Source organism: Geotrypetes seraphini, chromosome 15, assembly GCF_902459505.1.
Source record: "Geotrypetes seraphini chromosome 15, aGeoSer1.1, whole genome shotgun sequence".
Taxonomy (NCBI): Eukaryota; Metazoa; Chordata; class Amphibia; order Gymnophiona; family Dermophiidae; genus Geotrypetes; species Geotrypetes seraphini.
Genome location: NC_047098.1, coordinates 3,779,640 through 3,798,346, shown reverse-complemented (window position 1 = coordinate 3,798,346; position 18,707 = coordinate 3,779,640). Strand labels below are relative to the sequence as shown.

The 18,707-nt window shown below is 43.2% G+C and overlaps 2 protein-coding genes across 2 annotated transcripts in view; one reads left to right on the top strand and one right to left on the bottom strand.

Annotated features, from left to right (window-relative positions):
* The window catches only part of RAP1GAP (RAP1 GTPase activating protein), a 196,077-nt gene that overhangs the window by 127,127 nt on the left and 50,243 nt on the right, over positions 1–18,707 (bottom strand). The gene's annotated exons all lie outside the window — the stretch shown is intronic.
* LOC117349366 (cell division cycle 5-like protein) lies at positions 13,700–16,305 on the top strand. Its single transcript, XM_033922752.1, has one exon. The coding sequence runs from the start codon at positions 13,826–13,828 to the stop codon at positions 16,244–16,246; it is 2,421 nt and encodes an 806-aa protein (XP_033778643.1). The 5' UTR covers positions 13,700–13,825; the 3' UTR covers positions 16,247–16,305.

Sequence of the window (18,707 nt, the reverse complement as noted above, 5' to 3'; positions counted from 1 at the left end):
CGAAGGCCCCTAGGCACACAAGTACACTGGGCCCCCTGCCTCGCCCCACCCCACCATGCGCCCAGGCGGAAACAGGAAGCTGCGTCAGAGGGAAGCTTTGGTCAAGCAGCACCGCTTGCACAATTACAGTTCCCGTTGCCTTTCTTACCCGCGTTACTTGCTTGTCTTACTTTCCGTCGATGGGGGGGGGAGGCGCGTTGCCGATCAATGCTGGAGGGGCCCATCGCCGTTTGGAAAAAACAATGTTGATGCCCTTCTTCATCGGGCCCTAGACACGTGCCTACTTGGCCTATTGGTTAATCCTGCCCTGGGTCGCCCTCTTCATCTGGCTCCCTCAGTCCTCCCAAGAATAATGTCCTTCTCCATGATCTTTCTCCTCCGATGGTGCAACTTCATTATTTGGGCTTTGATCTCTTCCTTATAATCTAATCTTCATTTTATATACCGAATCTACTCCCTAAGGAGCTTGACTCTGTTTACAGTTCGTTAAAAAATGAAACATAACAAGAAAAAACTTGGGATAAAAACAGAAATTGGTTAGCCTAGATGGATGAAAAAAGTATCTTTAACTGCTTAAAATTACTATAGGACAGCTAAAATCAAATTAACTATTGTGAAAACAACCAGGTTTTTAAACTTTTTTGAAATTGAAATAATTGATCTACCAGTCTTAGAGGATCTGGAAGTCCATTCCAAATTCTCACCAATTTAAAAGTAAAAGATTTACTAAGCTTCCCGGTGCATTTAATACCTTTCAGAGAAGGAAATGCTCATTTGTGAATTGTTGTAATTCTTGAATAGCAGGATCTAAAGAAATTCCCACTAAGGGAATCAAAAAGTCAAATATTCCATAAAGGAGTTTGAAACCACAATTGCACACTTGAACTGGATCCTATGATGGACTGGAAGCCAATGGGGAAACATGGTTGTACTTTCTGTATTAACTGGAGACGATCTAAACTGTGTTAATTGCATTAATGCACACTAAGGGCTCCTTTTATCGCGCGTAATACTGCGCATTAAACCGCCTGCCGCACTAGCCACTAACGCCTGCATTGAGCAGGCATTAGTTTTTTAGCTGGCCGCGGGGGTTAGCGCGTGATAAAATGTCTGACGTGCTAACCCCGCTAGCGTGGCTTAATGAAAAGACCCCTAAGGGCTCTTTTACAAAGGGGCTTTAGGGCCTTAACACGCGGAATAGCGTGCGCTACATTGCTGCACACGCTAGACCTTAACGCCAGCATTGAGCTAGTGTTATTCTAGAAGCGTACCATGCGGTTTAGCGTGCGGTAATTTTGAGTGTGCGCTAAACACGCTAGCACACCTCAGTAAAAGGAGCCCTAAATCAACACAAAGTAAATCAAGCCTGCATGTACAAAAGAAATAATGGGATTAATAAGAAAAGCACCTCACCTTCAGCAGGGGTGTGGAAAAGTGAGCCATTAAATCCAAATGCACTGTCACTATCAGCCTCTTGGCGTCCTGAGCAAAGATGTAAATGCGATAAGTTAACCAAAGGGGCAGCTGTGCGAGGCATCAACTACAGCTGCGGTGGAAGGTCCGCAAAGCCCAGCTGTTCCTCTTTAAATTATGCATTAGGTAAGGCTGGTTGGGCCTATTCTGCCTACATCCCTAGAGACAGAGCACAATTATTATGCCAGCCACTGGGCAGCAGAGGCGCCAGGCAGATCCCTGAGGTGAAAGGAGGCAGCTGCCGAAGTAGGCATTGGACCCTACCTCTTACCTGTACATTTGAAATGTTCTGCAGTGTCTGTTCTCTCTTCCCCACCCCATTGAAAAATAGGGACAAAGGATGAAACATGGTAGATGACTGAAACGGAACCATTTGTTATTTCAAGCTGCAGGTTGTGCGCACAAGACTTTCAAGGGCAGAGGCCAAAAAGATCCCTCTGCAGCATTCACGATCTTCCCATCCAGTAACCATTATCTCTTCCTCTCCCTTAAGAGATCCCACATGACTATCCCAGGCTTTCTTGAATTCAGACACAGTCTCCGTCTCCACCACCTCTACCAGGAGACTATTCCACGCATCTACCACCCTTTCACCTCTTAACTTCACCCTGTGCCCTCTCATTCCGGAGCTTCCTTTCAAATTAAAGAGACTCAACTCATGCATATTTATGCAACATAGGAATTTAAATGTGTCTATCATATCTTTTTTTAAAATTTTATTTTAGGTATTTATATACTGCTTATCAAATTCTCTAAGAGTCCCATTATTCTAACTTGGAATTGCTTATAGCTCATAAATATTTCTTATTCCAAGTAATAAATGTCTGTTGTAAGTTACTTAACAGCTATTAAGAGTGGTTGAATCATATATTACAATGGACATTTATTACTTGGAATAAGAGATATCAAATTATCTAAGCATTTTCCTCATCTGTCCCGGTGGGCTCACAATCTAATGTACCTGGGGCAATGGAGGATTGAGTGACTTGCCCAGGGTCACAAAGAGCAGCCTGGGTTTGAACCCACAATCCCAGGATGCTGAGGCTGTTGTTCTAACCACTACACAACTGCTTCCTTTCCTCTAAAGTAGTCTATATATCAGGGATCTCAAAGTCCCTCCTCGAGGGCCGCAATCCAGTCTGGTTTTCAGGGTATCCACAATGAATATTCAAGGAGGGAGATTTGCATATAATAAAGGCAATGCATGCAAATCTCTCTCATGCATATTCATTGTGGATATCATGAAAATATGGCTGGCTGGGGGTGTCCTAAGGACTGGGTTGAAAATGCTTTGTCTAATATTAATATTAGATGGGGCTGACCCAGCAGCTCAGTAGGCAAGGTTCTGGTTCACTTCCAGATGGTTTGGATGGGCTAGAGTGAGCTTCAAAGGCAACGGCAAGTAGATAGAACCTAAGAACAGTACCGTGGGTTTCAGTTCAAGATCCAACTCCTACTACCTGGCCACTTGAAATCTTGGCCACTGGAGAGAGATCTATTCATTGCTCTGACATGCCACCTACTGGAACTAAAGTGTATCACATCTGGATAGAACATCTATGGTTTCTATCCAAGAACATACATCATTGAAGGATGGGATAGTGAAGTTATAAAGAGAGGGAAAACACCACAAGCCATTGCAAATGAAGGCTTATAGCACCATTGCCCAGTAGAGGCTGGAACCCCAAGGAGCTGAAAACCCAGAGGATGGTAAAGAAACTGCTAGTCTAAAAATACAGGTTTAAAAAAAGCAGTTGATTACTTATGATATTTTTAATTAGATACATCTGTAGAGAGCTTCCATAAAAACAGATTTTGGTTACGGTATGTAGCTCTATCTCTTCTCATGACAGATTTCTGTCTTGGTAGCCGAGTTAAAACCACGAAACTAAATTACCCAGTTCCAAGAGACAGGTTTTTTGGACAGTCTGCTTTTGAATTTGCATCTCAAAGTAGTCTGATATGTGCAGTCCTCGATTCTATCCATTCAAATCAGTGCAGTATAAGGTGATCACAAATCCAGGACTGGCCCACAATGTCTCAAATTTTGGTCCCAAGATGCTTGCTACCACAGAAAAGGTGGGAGGGAGAGCAGAATCCAAATCAGGTTATATGACCAAAGTTGAACCTTTCTATTTTTTCTTTTCCTTTTCCACACTAATTTTCCTTTCTTAAACTTTTTATACCTAGAATGAACTGTATACTGTTTAGATGGCAATCTCAATAGGGGGTATATCAAGAAATAAAAAACTTGAACTATTAGTGTGTAAAAATGCACATGGAATGAAAAGATGCTGCTGGCCAAATAGAGACCCTCAACAAGGATCCTACAGTTCTACTATTGCTCATCAAAGGAGTTTGAAAACTGAATGAGAGCCGAACATCAAAAAAACAGGTAGGAAACTGATTTGTTGGGGGGCGGGGTTCCATTAAGACTAACTATACGACACTATAATCCCCTTTGTTAAAAGATCATCACATCTCATGTGGAATTCAGACTATTAAACACCTGCTGATACAAATGCAAAGACCAGAACTCTAGTATTTTCCTAATATTGATCTGTTCATAAAAGAACTTCTTAGGTGGCCGCAGAGCCCAATGGAAAAATCAGCAGGGGTCATTATGGAAGAATCTGTGTTACATCTTGCCTTGCTTCTGCCACCTGCAGAGAGATGAGCAGTCCAGCATAGCTGACATGTTTCCCTCAGTCCGTTCCTGTCTGACTATTGTATAGCAAAGAAACAAAACCCAGGCTACCAGACAGCCCCAGACCAGCAGTGGCGACAGTCCAACTTCTGGCTTATTGCCAAGCTTCCAACCATAAAATCCCCATAGAGTGTTTTATCATGGAAGCAAGTCATCTGAATGCCAGTAAAGCAGGACAGAAATGTTGGGAATCATTAGTTAAAATGCATCAGGCTTGCTATTGAAATGACCTATCTTTGGCTAATGGTTTTAGGGGTAAATGTGGAAGGATTAGTTGGGATCTAAAGGTAGATCACTGACTGCATATGAACTTGGGCATAGTTATCAGCATCTCACAGCTGTGTTTGTGTCGATGTGTGGTGGTATCTTGCTGAGTGATGTTCATTATTGTTGTTGCTTGTTTTGTGTGCTGTTGCAAGAATGTTGGAGAAACAAACAAACATTAAATTTCTTGTTAAACTTGGCAAGATTGGAAGTGAAATTAGGGATGTCAGTCCAAGTTTATGGGAATAATGCCCTGAAGAAAATAGCAGTGTACAAATAGATTAAACATTTTTCTGAGGGGAGAGAAAGCGTCACTAATGAAGAGATATCAGCAGAACTGATGAAAACATTGCAAAAAATGCATCAAATTGTGTGCCAAAATCGTTGGCTGACTGACAAGCATAGCAGACCAAGTAAACATCAATAAACAGGAAAATCTTAACTGAAAATCTTAGCATGAGAAATGTGTGTACAATATAAAGGATCCCTCATGGCTTTTGCATCATGACAATGCACCAGCTCACATGACACTATCTGAGGGAGTTTTTAGCTAGTAGAACATAAGAACAGCCATTGCTGGGTCGTCTGACTAGTGGTCCATCGTGCCCAGCAGCGGCCCTCTGGTCAAAGACCAGTGCCCTGAGACTAGCCCTACCTGAGTACGTTCTGGTTCAGCAGGAACTTGATTAACTTTGTTTTGAATCCCTGGAGCGTGTTTTCCCCTATGACAGACTCTGGAAGAGCGTTCCAGTTTTCTACCACTCTATGGGTGAAGAACTTCCTTACGTTCATACGGAATCTATCCCCTTTCAATTTTAGAGAGTGCCCTCTCATTCTCTCTACCTTGGAGAGGGAGAACAACCTGTCCTTATCTACTAAGTCTATTCCCTTTAGTACCTTGAATGTTTCGATCATGTCCCCTCTCAATCTCCTCTGTTTGAGGGAGAAAAGGCCCAGTTTCTCTAATCTTTCACTGTACAGCAACTCCTCCAGCCCCTTAACCATCTTAGTCGCTCTTCTCTGGACCCTTTCGAGTAGTACCGTGTCCCGTAAACAAATGACTGTATTGGAACACCCTCCCTACTCTTCTGATCTGGCCTCCAATAACTTTTTTCTTTACCCAAAGATAAAGGAAATATTGAAAGGAAGACATTTTGATGACATTCACGACATCAAGGGTAATATGACAACAACTCTGATGGCCATTCCAGAAAAATAGTTCCAAAATCGCTTTTAAGGGTGGACTAGGAGAAAAGTCACTGCTGACTTATTCTTTATTGGAATATAAAGGTTAGGAATATAAAGGTTATTTCTTTTAAGTTGGAAAATCCTATATAGAGAATATACTGCTGGTAGAAACAGTATATGGTCTCCGGATAATAGAGGATCCCTTACAAGCCAAGGGAAGCTGGTTAGAACTCTGTCCAGACTCAGGCGCAGAAGACTAAGGGAGACTCATTTAGGTGAGAAATAAACTTTATCCACATAACCCCCTTGAGGGACATGACAACCTGTTCCTGCCCCATTCTTGCAAGCTCTGTCCTCCAACTGCACAAGCCTTGCACACTTTAAAGTCATAAGTGTTCGAGGGTTGTGGTATGAAGGTAGAGTTTGCAGGAATGGCTCAGGAACTGGCTGCAGAACTTGCTGAGATGGGATGGAAATAGAGAAATCCTGTGGGGACGGAGACAAATTTGTCCCTGTGTCAATCTCTAGCGGTAATTTCTTCAGCTGGTTGTGGTCTGTGGATTCAATGATTTCCCTCAAAGGCCCTGAGGGCATGTCCTTTATACATAATGGAATTTGATTGGTTGAGCAAGTACATGCCTGCCAACCAATCAATTTCAGAGTACTGCTGCCAGGGCCTTTAGGGAAAGTCAGTGAATCCCCAGCCCTAAAGCTGCATTTTGGCTTGATGCAGTTTGACTGGTTGAGCAAGCATCCTACTCAAGTAAACCAAATAAGCATTACTGTGGGCTAGGCATTCACTGAATACTCTGAAGGCCCTGATGGTAAGGCACGCCACTGGACTGACATGCCTGCTACCTCGACAATAAAAATCTCTCTTCTGTATATTAAGGAAATCCTGAAAACTTGACTCAATATTCTAAGGAGAATCCCAGAAAATGGTGAGTGGGAGTGTAGATCATTCATTCAGTTACAATCCATACAGTGTCTTCCACAGGACCAAAATGTGTGCACATAGTCACACAGTCATAGGCATACACACACATGTAGCTCCATGGCAAAGTGTTCAGTTTTACAGATGACAGTGGGGGGGGGGGAACTATTTAAACTACTTAAAATGTAAGTTAAAATGTAATCGTAATCAAAGCAGCATCTGTGAAATCAGCATCCAGGGAGCGAGATTTCTAAGTCAAGTGTGAATGAGGATGCCACAAATGGTGTTACTGCATTCAGCAGTTGGGGTTGGCAGACTTGGCACCCTTAAAAGCGCCATAATTTGACCCATTAACACTTAATTGGATGTTGATCCTTACCAACTCATTAACAAGCAGAGGTAATTAAGAGACCCAGCATTTTGCAGTGTAGAGAACACCTTTCTTTTTCAGAGCAGGTGAGAAGTGTAATCAGTTTCAGAAAAAGAGCACTGTGAAATGCAAAGTACAAGAGGACTGTACTGCATGCAAACACCAGACACCTCTTAAGAGGATGATAAGGCTCACGTTTTGAAAATGGAAGGTATTATGGCTATACAACAGGGACATTACAAAAAGTTTCTGAAGATTTGGGAGCCATTGACAAAGTTTTGCAAAGAGTGATTGTTGATTTTGCTCTTTGGTCATACACATCCAGGGTGGGTTGGAACATATTTGTAATTTCTTAATTTGAGTGTACTTTTTGAATATAATTAGGGGGGGGAGGTGATATCTATTTATCATAGATTACAATTTTAATTGTATTTAAGTGCTTTTATAGTGTAATATGATTGTATTATATGTTGCACTTACTTATGGCTTCAAAATGAATAAAGATATAAAAAAAAAAAAAAGAAGAGGATGATAAGGACAGACACTCGAGCCAATGCTCAAAGGTGCACGGGACAGTGAAATTGTACCATGAACCTGGTGCAGGAAAATTGCCACGATATGCTGAGTAATGAACATGCAAATTAATGCCAGAACCTCTTCCCACCCCTGATATCTAGCGACATCTACTTGGACCTGAACCCCCACCCCTCCTTACACCACCCTTCAAGAAATATATGCCCCAGTGGTTCAGTGGCCACCCTTCTGTCCTGTCCATCCATAACAAGTGCTCCCCCCAAGCCAGGCCATCACAGAGAGAGACCCTCAATCTTACTAGTCCCACTCCATCCCAGCAATTTCTGTTCTGTTCCATAACACCCGCATCTCCCTTTTCCACTCCGGGTGTCCAGCATCTCCTCCTTACCTCCTCTCCAGCATCTCCCCTTCTATACCCTTCCTCTCATGTCTAAAATATCCCCCTCTTCTCTCCCAAGCATTCAGTATCTCTCTTCTTCCCTACTGCCCCTCAAGATGTCCAGCGTTCCCCTCCCCCCCTTCTCTCTCCCACTGCCACCCTACATTTGCTGGAATCTGCATCAGCCAAACTGGCATGCAAAATTGCCGATGGGCATTTGGCCACTATGTATCCTCATGGCCTGCCAGGACCTGCTTATTCCAACATAAGCTTCCTGTTGGAGGGGATGGCATGCTCTTTTACTGTTCAGTATGTAGGTATGAACCTCGTCAGCTTGCTGCTTTTTCAAGCGATAGACATATTTCTTCACACAATGTGTAATTAAACCCTGGAATTAATTGCCAGAGAATGTGGTAAAATCAGTTAGCTTAGCAGGGTTTAAAAAAGGTTTGGATAACTTCTTAAATGAGAAGTCCATAGGACAATATTGAGATGACTTGGGGAAATCCACTGCTTATTCCTAAGATAAGCAACTTAAAATCTGAGCTATTCTTGTTTTTTCATACCAGACAGTATTCTCCTGCCTCAAAATTAATCTCGCTGTACCTTCAGACCTTAAGCATCTCCTCAGTTGGTATACCTCCCATAGAGTTTGAAAATTCAGAGGAACACCACCATACAAACTCTGATGCACCACTGAAGCAGATCCTTTGTGCTACTGGGAGCCAGTGCAAATTGCTTCAACACCAGAGTAATATGCTCTCTACGTGGGATTCCCGAAATCAACCGTTTGAAACGTGACAAGATTCCAGTTGATTGAGAGCATAGCAGTGCAGCCTCTATCTGCTTTATATTACAGAGATCATGTTAGTTCGGTTTTGAAAGTCCTATACTGACTGTCTGGTGTTCTTAAGCAATACTTAAGACTTAACGGTGATGTACATCACGAAGAACACATATTGAAAAGAGACTCCATAATTACTCTCCAAACTGAGCATTGAATCGATACATGAAACTATTTGACAGAATCCCTCTGTCCTCCCATCTCCCCAGCTTTAAAGACAGATTTTTCATGCATCACCCTCTGCCTTCCTAATTTGAAATAACTACCTTCAGTTAATAAGGGAACAGAGACCGGCTTTTTACCAACATTTTCAATACATCTCATTATAATTACTAATATCTTAAGAAATCCTGCATGCTTAGAAAGACAGAGAAACCAATGTGACTTAAGTTTTTACTGCTTTATAATTACTGAATTGGTTCTTTATTACATAATTAATCTAATGCTTCTGTGAAAATTGGAGCTTAGCTCTGGGTTAATTCTTATTGTTATTTTATGTGAGGAATTTTAATGAGGATTGTGTTAAGGTCTTTTATTAAATTTTTGCCTGTTTTATTGCACTTTTAAATAGTGTTATTATTGCTGCAAAGTACTCATTTTGGGGGAGTTCTATGAACAGAATCCACAATTAGATCTATGCTAATCTAGTAATCTGCAGAGTCGATATGCATGGAGAGCCCTTTATAGAAAACTAACTTCGGGCCCCTTTTATAAAATCGCAATAGTGATTCTCCTGCAGCAAATGCGCTGAAGACCTTAGGAATTGAAAGGGCTTCAATGCATCTGCCTCGGGAAAATTGCTGGACTGCAGTTTTGTGTAGATCTTGCACCAAACGTTTGGCATGGCGAATGCTAGCAGACTACGGTACTGATGGTAGTTGGGCAAGTAAATGACCCTAATCTTTAACATCACACACAAATTCCAGGAACATCCCTCCTATGACCAAGCCCCTTTTTGAGTTCTGCACTATAAAATTTAGGTGTAACCTTTATAGAACAGGGTGCAGGGCAGATCCGTGCTTAAACCCAACTGAATGCCAGTTACGAGGAGGTGTTGAAAAGTTCTCAGCCCAAACATATATATAGTTCAATCAATGATCTGAACCAATATTCAAACATAGAATTTCACTTCTGCAAAATGGCACTAAACAAAATAAGATACTCTTTACAGCTACAATGGCAAATAACACTCAGAATTTAGAAAGTTGATTGGTTGGGTTGAGAACTTTTCAGTACCCTCTTGTATGTAGTAAAAGGACAATCAAGCCATTGTGACATCACTGATGAGGTTGGCTCTTATTGGTGGAATGAGGCATTATGACATCACAATCTCAGCTCTGGTTACCAAACAGTGAAAGTCTTCACACTCTGAGGGAGTGCTGAAAAGTTCTCGATCCAATCAAGAAGCAAATGAGGTGGATATAGTTCAATCAATGATCTGAAACAGCTACAGTGGCAAAGTAACACTCAGAATTGGTTGGGCGGGTTAACTTTTCATCACTCCCTTGTAACACAAATTATTGATTGTTAATTACATTTAATTATCCCCCCCCCCTTTTCTAAGCCGTGGTAGAGGTTTCTACTGCAGCCCCGGGCGCTAAATGTTCCAACACTGCTCCGATAGGAATTCTATGAGCTTCAGAGCAGTGTGAGAGCATTTAGCATTCCAGCATTCCATATTTGCTTTTCATTTCTTGAGGGAACAGAGACTCTTCAGTGCTGTTGTACCTTCAGGGACCTCAGAAAGGTCATCTCTTCAAGGTTTAATTTTCTGCAGCCATAATACTGTGCTATATAATGTTTTGTATATCCCAGCTTCACTGGGTACTGCGTGCTGATCTGGATGACTGAACTAAAAGGGTAACCCAGATGAACATGAAGGTGACACTCCATTGCTCCATCCTTAATCACTACCTGGTGTTCTCAATTACAAAGCAGTAATATAATAGTAGTGTTATAAATTGATAACTATAAAGTTCGCTTTAGGATCCAGTTTAAATGCGCATGCATAATCTTCAAGCTTCTCTATAAAATATTTGATCCTTTTGTCCCCTTATGTTGGAAAACCCTTAGACTTTGCCATTTGAGAAACACACCAAGATATAAGTTAGCTTCCCTTCCTTAAGGGAATTAAATCTGCTGGAAAGCTCAGTCGATCTTTTGTTTTCAAGTTTGTAGAGATCTGGAATGAACTTCCTGACTCCATTAGGCTTTTAGGCCAGCGGCAATTATTTCGTAAATTCCTGAAAACTTTGTTGTTCTCGCAATTTTTAAATGGTTTAACTACAGCCTCAACGAAATGATAATATTATAGTTATTTTTCTTATGTACTTTAGTTTTTAATTAGTTCTTTCTTCTGCTATGTACTCTAGTCTTAATTACCTGTGAACCGATTCGAGCTCCACTGGGAGATGACCCGGTATATAAACCAAAGATTAGAACATATGGTCACTTATAATAATAGATTAAAGCACTTGGGCAATACCATACAGTATACTTAAACCCAAGTGTATACATACTTGATATCCCTTACAATTTATCAGTTGTTCAAAGGAATTTTTAATTGCTCTATAGTGTTTTTTCTATAAGAAGAAAGGCCTCAGAAGCACCTCCATCTGCCTATGATAATAAGTTGATATCAGGCAAGAATTCCGGTGTAAATTTATCCTCACTGGCCTTACTCCATATTATCCAATTAATAAATACTTTAATTTAATATTGTTGAATCTTATCTAGAGATTTTTTGCTTCTTTCTTTAAATATATAAGTATAAATATGATTAAGTGATGAATTTCATACTCAACTTAAATTCATCTCAACTTAATTTTAGCCTGGGAGCTATTGATGCGACATGTTTCACAATAACCTTGCTTTATCAAGGATCTCCTACAAAACAATGGAAAAACTTATAACACTCATATGATTCCAAAATACAATAGTAAGATTTTAAAACATCAAATCCCTAAAAGTAAAAGTGCTTTAACCTGAATTCATATATAACTGATAAAGACGCCGCCATCTTTCTTGAGAATTAGTATGAGTCGGATGACAGTAGCGGCACTGGTAAGCAGAGAGCGGTTAGCTATTTAACGTGATACTTTTAGGGATTTGATGTTTTAAAATCTTACTCCTACTCCTATTAATTATTTCTATAGCGCCAGACACACGCAGCACTGTACTGAGGCACAAAGAAGAAGAGCAGGAGCCAGGCATTTGCTGGTTGACTGGGGCAGTGACCCGGAACCCCCTCTTTAACGCTACTGGGGCTTTGTTAAGCTTTATCCCCCACCCCCCTTGCTCAGAGAAGAGCTGATTTCCCGCTTCCCCATCACTTGTGCATTACCTCAATAAAACAATCATGTTAGCTCTGGCTTCTCATCTGATTATATGTCATTGGAAAGATAATATGCAACTCAATTATATGGAATGGTAGAACTATTTATGCACAATATGACGGTATGAAAAAATGACCTCCATGAAAAACAAGTCTTACTCTAATTTCTATAAAACCTGGGCTCCTCTAGATCATTTTAGCATTGACTCATCATCCCCACTTTCCTACACGTTTCTGTATATCTACTTGTGTGCATATGTCTTAGAGCAGTGGTGTCAAACTCGTGGCCCGCCAGGTACTATTTTGAAGCCCTGGGTATTATAAAGAAGGATTCTTTATGGAAAATGTGTGCTTTAAATGTCCGGCAGTCACTGTAACCTCACGCAAGCGCTTTCCTGCGTCTGTACGCGATTGCGAGGTGGAATGGGGAGGACAATCGCGTGCAGACGCAGGAAAGCGCTTGCATGAGGTTACTGCAGTGAGGTGGGCAACGTTCCAGTACGTAAGGTAGCCGTTGGAGGCAGTGCGGCTTGTGCGCGTGTCCGGTGCTGGAGGAGGTGAGAGCTGAAGGCGGTTGTGGACGCGACCGCCGGACATTTAAGGCACAAGTTTTCCATAAAGAATCCTTCTTTATAATACCCAGGGCCTCAAAATAGTTGGTCCATAACCTTGTCTCTAATACTTTGAAAGTTTTTCACTTTCTGCATGTTGCTGTGTATAGTTAAGGTGACCATTTATTTTTTTTCATCAAAAGGGGACATCTATTAATTGTCAGTCCCGCCCCCAACCAGTGACGCAGCAGAGGAAATCAGGGCGGTAGAAGGCCGCGAAGCAGCTGTTTAGAGAGCTGCGGCTGCTGACGCTGCTGATGCTAGGAGGTTTGTCGGTTGTCTCGTGGTGGGTCAACAGGGGTTCGACAGAGCAGGGTGGGGGGGGGGACCACAACGCTGCTGCCGGCAAATCCAGCGAGGATGGGGAGAAATGCAGGGACCCAAATGAAGGATTTTTTTTTTTTTTTTGGCGTGGCAGGGAGGGACAGGAAGCGATCGCCTGTCGCAATGTCCCCGCGCACAGCTTTGGGACGCTGTCCCTGAAAACGGGACATTTTGGCGTCCCAAAGCTGTGTGTGGGGACAACGGGACAGGGGATCTAAAAACGGGCGGTCCCGTTCAAAACGGTCACCTTATGTATAGCTGAAATGAGCAGAAGCAATTAAGGAAAGATTCATAAACTATAGGACAACTCTGCATGAGGAAAAACTATTTTTTTTTCTGCGGCCCTCCAAGTACCAACAACCCCAAAATGTGGCCCTGCAAAGGCTTTTTAGTTTGAGACCACTGTGTATTAATATTGAACATTAGGTGTATCTTAGTCACGTTACCTGTTATTTTACTGCTCCTTTTCTACCCGTACCACATAATTTGAAAATCAATAAAAGATATTTGGAAAAATAAAACACAGAGGGGGGAGGGGCAGGGGCTTCATCTCAGCCCCTCCCCCAGGCTGTCTCCTCAGTGTGTCCCTGATAAAACCCAGCCGCCGCCGGGGACAGAGAGAAGGGCGGGAAGCGGGAGGCGCCAAACGGCCGCTCGCGCGCCCGCAGCCTTCGCCTCGGTCCTCCCGGCCTGCAGATGGCGCGAAAGCGGTCCGAGCCAGACGTGGCGCTTCGACGGCCCTTTCCCGGCAGCCTTCGCGGCGCCTCTGCGCACGTCCCGCTTTCTCCAAGAGTCGGGAGACCGTTGGGCGCGGCGGGAAACTCCTTTTCTCGGTGGGCGCCGGAGCGAGCTAGGCCGCAGCCATGCCGCGGATCATGATCAAGGGCGGGGTGTGGCGCAACACCGAGGACGAAATCCTCAAGGCGGCCGTGATGAAATACGGCAAAAACCAGTGGTCTCGCATCGCCTCCCTGCTGCACAGGAAGTCGGCCAAGCAGTGCAAGGCCCGCTGGTACGAGTGGCTGGACCCGAGCATCAAGAAGACGGAGTGGTCGCGCGAGGAGGAGGAGAAGCTGCTGCACCTGGCCAAGCTGATGCCCACCCAGTGGAGGACCATCGCGCCCATCATCGGCAGGACGGCGGCGCAGTGCCTGGAGCACTACGAGTTCCTGCTGGACAAGGCGGCGCAGCGAGACCACGAGGAGGACACGGCGGACGACCCGCGGAAACTCAAACCCGGAGAGATCGATCCAAACCCGGAGACCAAACCGGCCCGGCCCGACCCGGTCGACATGGACGAAGATGAGCTCGAGATGCTCTCGGAGGCCAGAGCGCGCCTGGCCAACACCCAGGGCAAGAAGGCCAAGAGGAAGGCCAGGGAGAAGCAGCTGGAGGAAGCCAGGCGCCTGGCCGCCCTTCAGAAGAGGAGGGAGCTGCGAGCGGCGGGGATCGACATTCAGAGGAAGAGGAGGAAGAAGAGGGGGGTGGACTACAACGCAGAAATCCCCTTTGAAAAGAAGCCCGCGCCGGGCTTCTACGACACATCGGAAGAGAACCACCAAGCTCTCGACGCAGATTTCAAGAGGCTGCGGCAGCAAGACCTGGACGGGGAGCTGAGATCGGAAAAAGAAAATAAGGACCGGAAAAAGGACAAGCAAAATATTAAAAGGAAAAAAGAATCGGATCTGCCGGCGGCCATTCTCCAGACCACGGGAATATCGGAATTCACCAAAAAGCGGAGCAAGTTGGTGCTGCCTTCTCCTCAGATCTCGGACGCAGAACTAGAAGAAGTTGTGAAAATAGGCCAAGCGAGCGAGATTGCACGCCAGACGGCCGAAGAATCGGGAATGACCAATTCGGCATCCAGCGCCTTATTATCTGAATACAGCATGACCAACAGCAGCATTGCCCTTCGAACCCCTAAAACACCAGCAGCCCAGGACAGGATATTGCAGGAAGCCCAGAATTTGATGGCCCTTACAAATGTAGACACGCCTTTGAAAGGCGGTCTTAATACGCCCCTTCGTGAGAGTGACTTCTCTGGTGTGACTCCACAGAAACAAGTTATCCAGACTCCAAACACAGTGCTTTCTACACCATTCAGAACTCCGTCTCAGGGCGGAGAAGGGTCAACCCCTCGTGGTGGAATGACACCTAAACCTGTTGTTGGAACAACCCCTGGCAGAACACCACTGCGAGACAAACTAAATATCAATCCAGAAGATGGAACGGTAGACTATAATGACCCAGCTTATGTGAAGCAGCTGGAGAGAGAGGCTCGAGAACACTTACGGCTTGGACTAATGGGCCTGCCTTCTCCAAAGAATGACTTTGAGATTGTCTTACCTGAAAATGCAGAGCGGGAACTTGAGGATCGTGAAACAGATGAAAGCTTTGTGGAAGATGCTGCTGATGTGGAGAGTCGCAAACAGGCTATAAGAGAAGCGCAACGTATGAAGGAGCTAAAACAGAGGCACAAAGCAGTTCAGAAGGGTTTACCCAGGCCTACTGAAGTAAATGAAACTATTTTAAGACCTTTAAACATAGAACCTCCACTAGCAGATTTACAGAAGAGTGAAGAGCTGATCAAAAGAGAGATGACCACAATGCTGCATTATGATATTCTTCATCATCCTTATATGGATCCCACTTGGAGCAAAAAGGGGAAAGGGCCTGTATCTCTATCTAGCAGTACAGATCATATTACTTATCTGGACCAATATCCCTATGAGAAGTTTTCCAAAGAGGATATCAGAAAGGCTGAAGAATTACTATCAAAAGAAATGGATGTGGTAAAGCAAGGCATGGGGCACGGGGATCTTTCTATTGAAGCCTATAACCAGGTGTGGGAAGAGTGTTACAGTCAGGTTTTGTACCTTCCTGGACAAAATCGTTACACCCGAGCCAACCTGGCCAGCAAAAAGGACAGAATCGAGTCTCTTGAAAAGAGGTTAGAGATAAATAGAGGCCATATGACGACAGAAGCCAAGCAAGCCGCCAAAATGGAAAAGAAGATGAAGATTTTGCTAGGTGGTTATCAGTCACGGGCCATGGGACTTATTAAACAACTGAATGACTTGTGGGATCAGATTGAACAAGCTAACCTGGAACTACATACATTTGAAGAATTAAAGAAACATGAAGATATTGCTATTCCAAGGAGGCAAGAGTGTCTAAAGGAAGATGTTCAGCGACAGCAAGAAAGAGAAAAGGAACTTCAGCACCGATATGCAGATCTCATAATAGAAAAGGAGGCATTGCAATCACAAACCGGCCAAGCGTGAGCGAGGCTATTTTTTGGATAGTTTGGTAAGCAGTAAATAAAGGTTTCAGATCAAAATGGTGCAGTCTTAAGTTGTGTGTTTAATTCACTTTCCTTTATATCGGTGTTTCTCAACATGTGGTACGCGTACCCTTGGGGGGGATTCGCAGGCTGCCGTTGGGGATCCTGCCCACTGCTGAAGCCGCTGCCAGGGATCCCTCCCAGCACTGTGCAGGGATGCAAGCAGTGACACACTGTAGCTGACCCAGAACCTTCTCTCCAATGTCAGAATTGATGTCAAAGGGAAGGCTTGTGGGCCAACCACATGCAGTGTGAAAATCGCAAGCACCGTTCCTGCACGTAATTACTGCTGGGGGAGGATGGAGCGAGTCTGGCTCCAACTAAGTAACAGGGTCGGCTTTGAGGGTGGTACAGCAGGCAGGGAGGGATTTTCAGCAGGGGGCAGGCAGGGATCCCCGGCGTGCAACTTAATTTTGGGACAAAGCTGGAAGGAAGGGGACATGAATTCGACACAAGGAAGGGAATTGATGGGCATGAGTGTGTGAGAGAGATGGTGCACATGGGGAAAGGAAAATTGGGTAGAGATGCATGGGTTCTCGAAAGATAAGAGGGAGAAATGGTGGAGAGGGCAGATTGAAGGGGATGCAAGAGGAAGGAATGGGGCTGGTGGGCAGTGATTAAAAATACACATGATCCAGGGGATGAGAGTGGGAGAAATGTTGGATGTGGCAGTAGAGGGTGTGGGAGAGATGCCTGAATCTCAAGACAGATGGACATTGAGACAGAAGGAGACATACTGCCAATAGGGGTGGAGGAGAGAGGAAGAAAAGTTGGACTCGTGGAGGGACAAAGAGAAAGATGTTGGTTGGGGAAGGGAATGGGGGCCGGAGAAGAGGAAGCGTGCAGAAGGCAGAAATAAATATTGGATTCATTCACTGTCAAGGAAATGCAACCAGAGACTCATGAAATCAGATAATAAAGGTATGAAAAATAATTTTATTTTCAATGTAGTGATCACAATGTATCAGTTTTGTGAATATATATCTGTTTATATTTTGCTCTGTATTTGTCTATTTTTCTATAATTGTTATTGATTGCATATTTTAAAGTCATCTGCCCTGACCTCTGAACCCCCCCCCCCCCCCCAATATTACATTTTCTGTGTGTACAGCGTGCATTGTGTTTTTAAAAATTTTGTGGTTACCATTTTGTATTAATAAAATATTGTTTGTATATGAAAAATGGATGGAAGAATTTGTGGGGGTCTTTTACTAAGACGCACTAAATCCTAACATGTCCATTATATTTTATGCATGTGTTAGCATTTAGCGTGTGCTAAATCTGCTTTCGCACCTTAGTAAAAGACCCCCCTGTTTTACAATCAGTACTATTATGGGGGTACTCGATTGGTATTTGTTAGGCTTAGGGCAGTGGTCTGCCACATGCGGCCCGCCAGGTACTATTTTGAGGTCCTCGGTATGTTTCTCATAATCACAAAAGTAAAACAAAACAATTTCTTGATCATATGTCTCTTAGCCAAAAGGAAAGATTTATAAACCATAAAGAGTTTTACCTCATGCAAAATTGTCATTTTGTTAATAAGACATTAACTATTTTTTTCTGAGGCCTTCAAGTACAAATTCAAAATGTGGCCCTGCAAAGGGTTTGAGGTTGAGACCACTGGCTTAGGGGGTACTTGGCGTGAAGAAGTTGAGAAACACTGCTTTATATCATCAAATACAAGAACTTAGTCCCATGGAAGCATCATAAGCTAGCAAGCATGGCTTCCAATAACGGATTCAAAAACCAAAATCAAGTCAAAAGAGCAAAAATCACAGTCACTGCAACTCTGCCACTAAGGCAAATCCTTGGGGTTTAGTTATGCACCAACACCCCAAGGCAGGGAGATCCACTCATATTTTCCCTATAGATCAGATTGTACCAAAATGACTTCCTTGTCAGTTCCTTGTGCTATCTGCTGACTTTAAGTTAGAAGACAATCACTTCACAGCAGTATTACTCAAAATAATCAAAACACCCAAAAGGAAAAGATACTCAAAATGTCTTAAGTCCTCAGTAGCAAAGAAAACCTTTTTCTTTTTTTTTTTTTGTTGACCAATGTTAAATGCCACATTTTGTTAATTTTTCTAATAACCCATCTTTGAACCTAAGAAACAATTATACTTTTCAGTATCCAGTTATTAGGAACATTAGATACAATAGAACTTTTAACTCCACAAGGGGATATCAAGCGGCAAAATTGTGGAAAGCATTACTAATATTAACCAGCAATCTAATTTTAAATATTTCTATTTTTTTCTTTTTCCACACTAATTTTCCTTTCTTAAACTTTTTATACCTAGAATGAACTGTATACTGTTTAGATGGCAATCTCAATAGGGGGTATATCAAGAAATAAAAAACTTGAACTATTAGTGCGTAAAAATGCACATGGAATGAAA

Excerpts from the sequence above, each read along its gene's own strand:
- LOC117349366 (XM_033922752.1), top strand. The coding sequence starts at position 13,826 with ATGCCGCGGATCATGATCAAGGGCGGGGTGTGGCGCAACACCGAGGAC.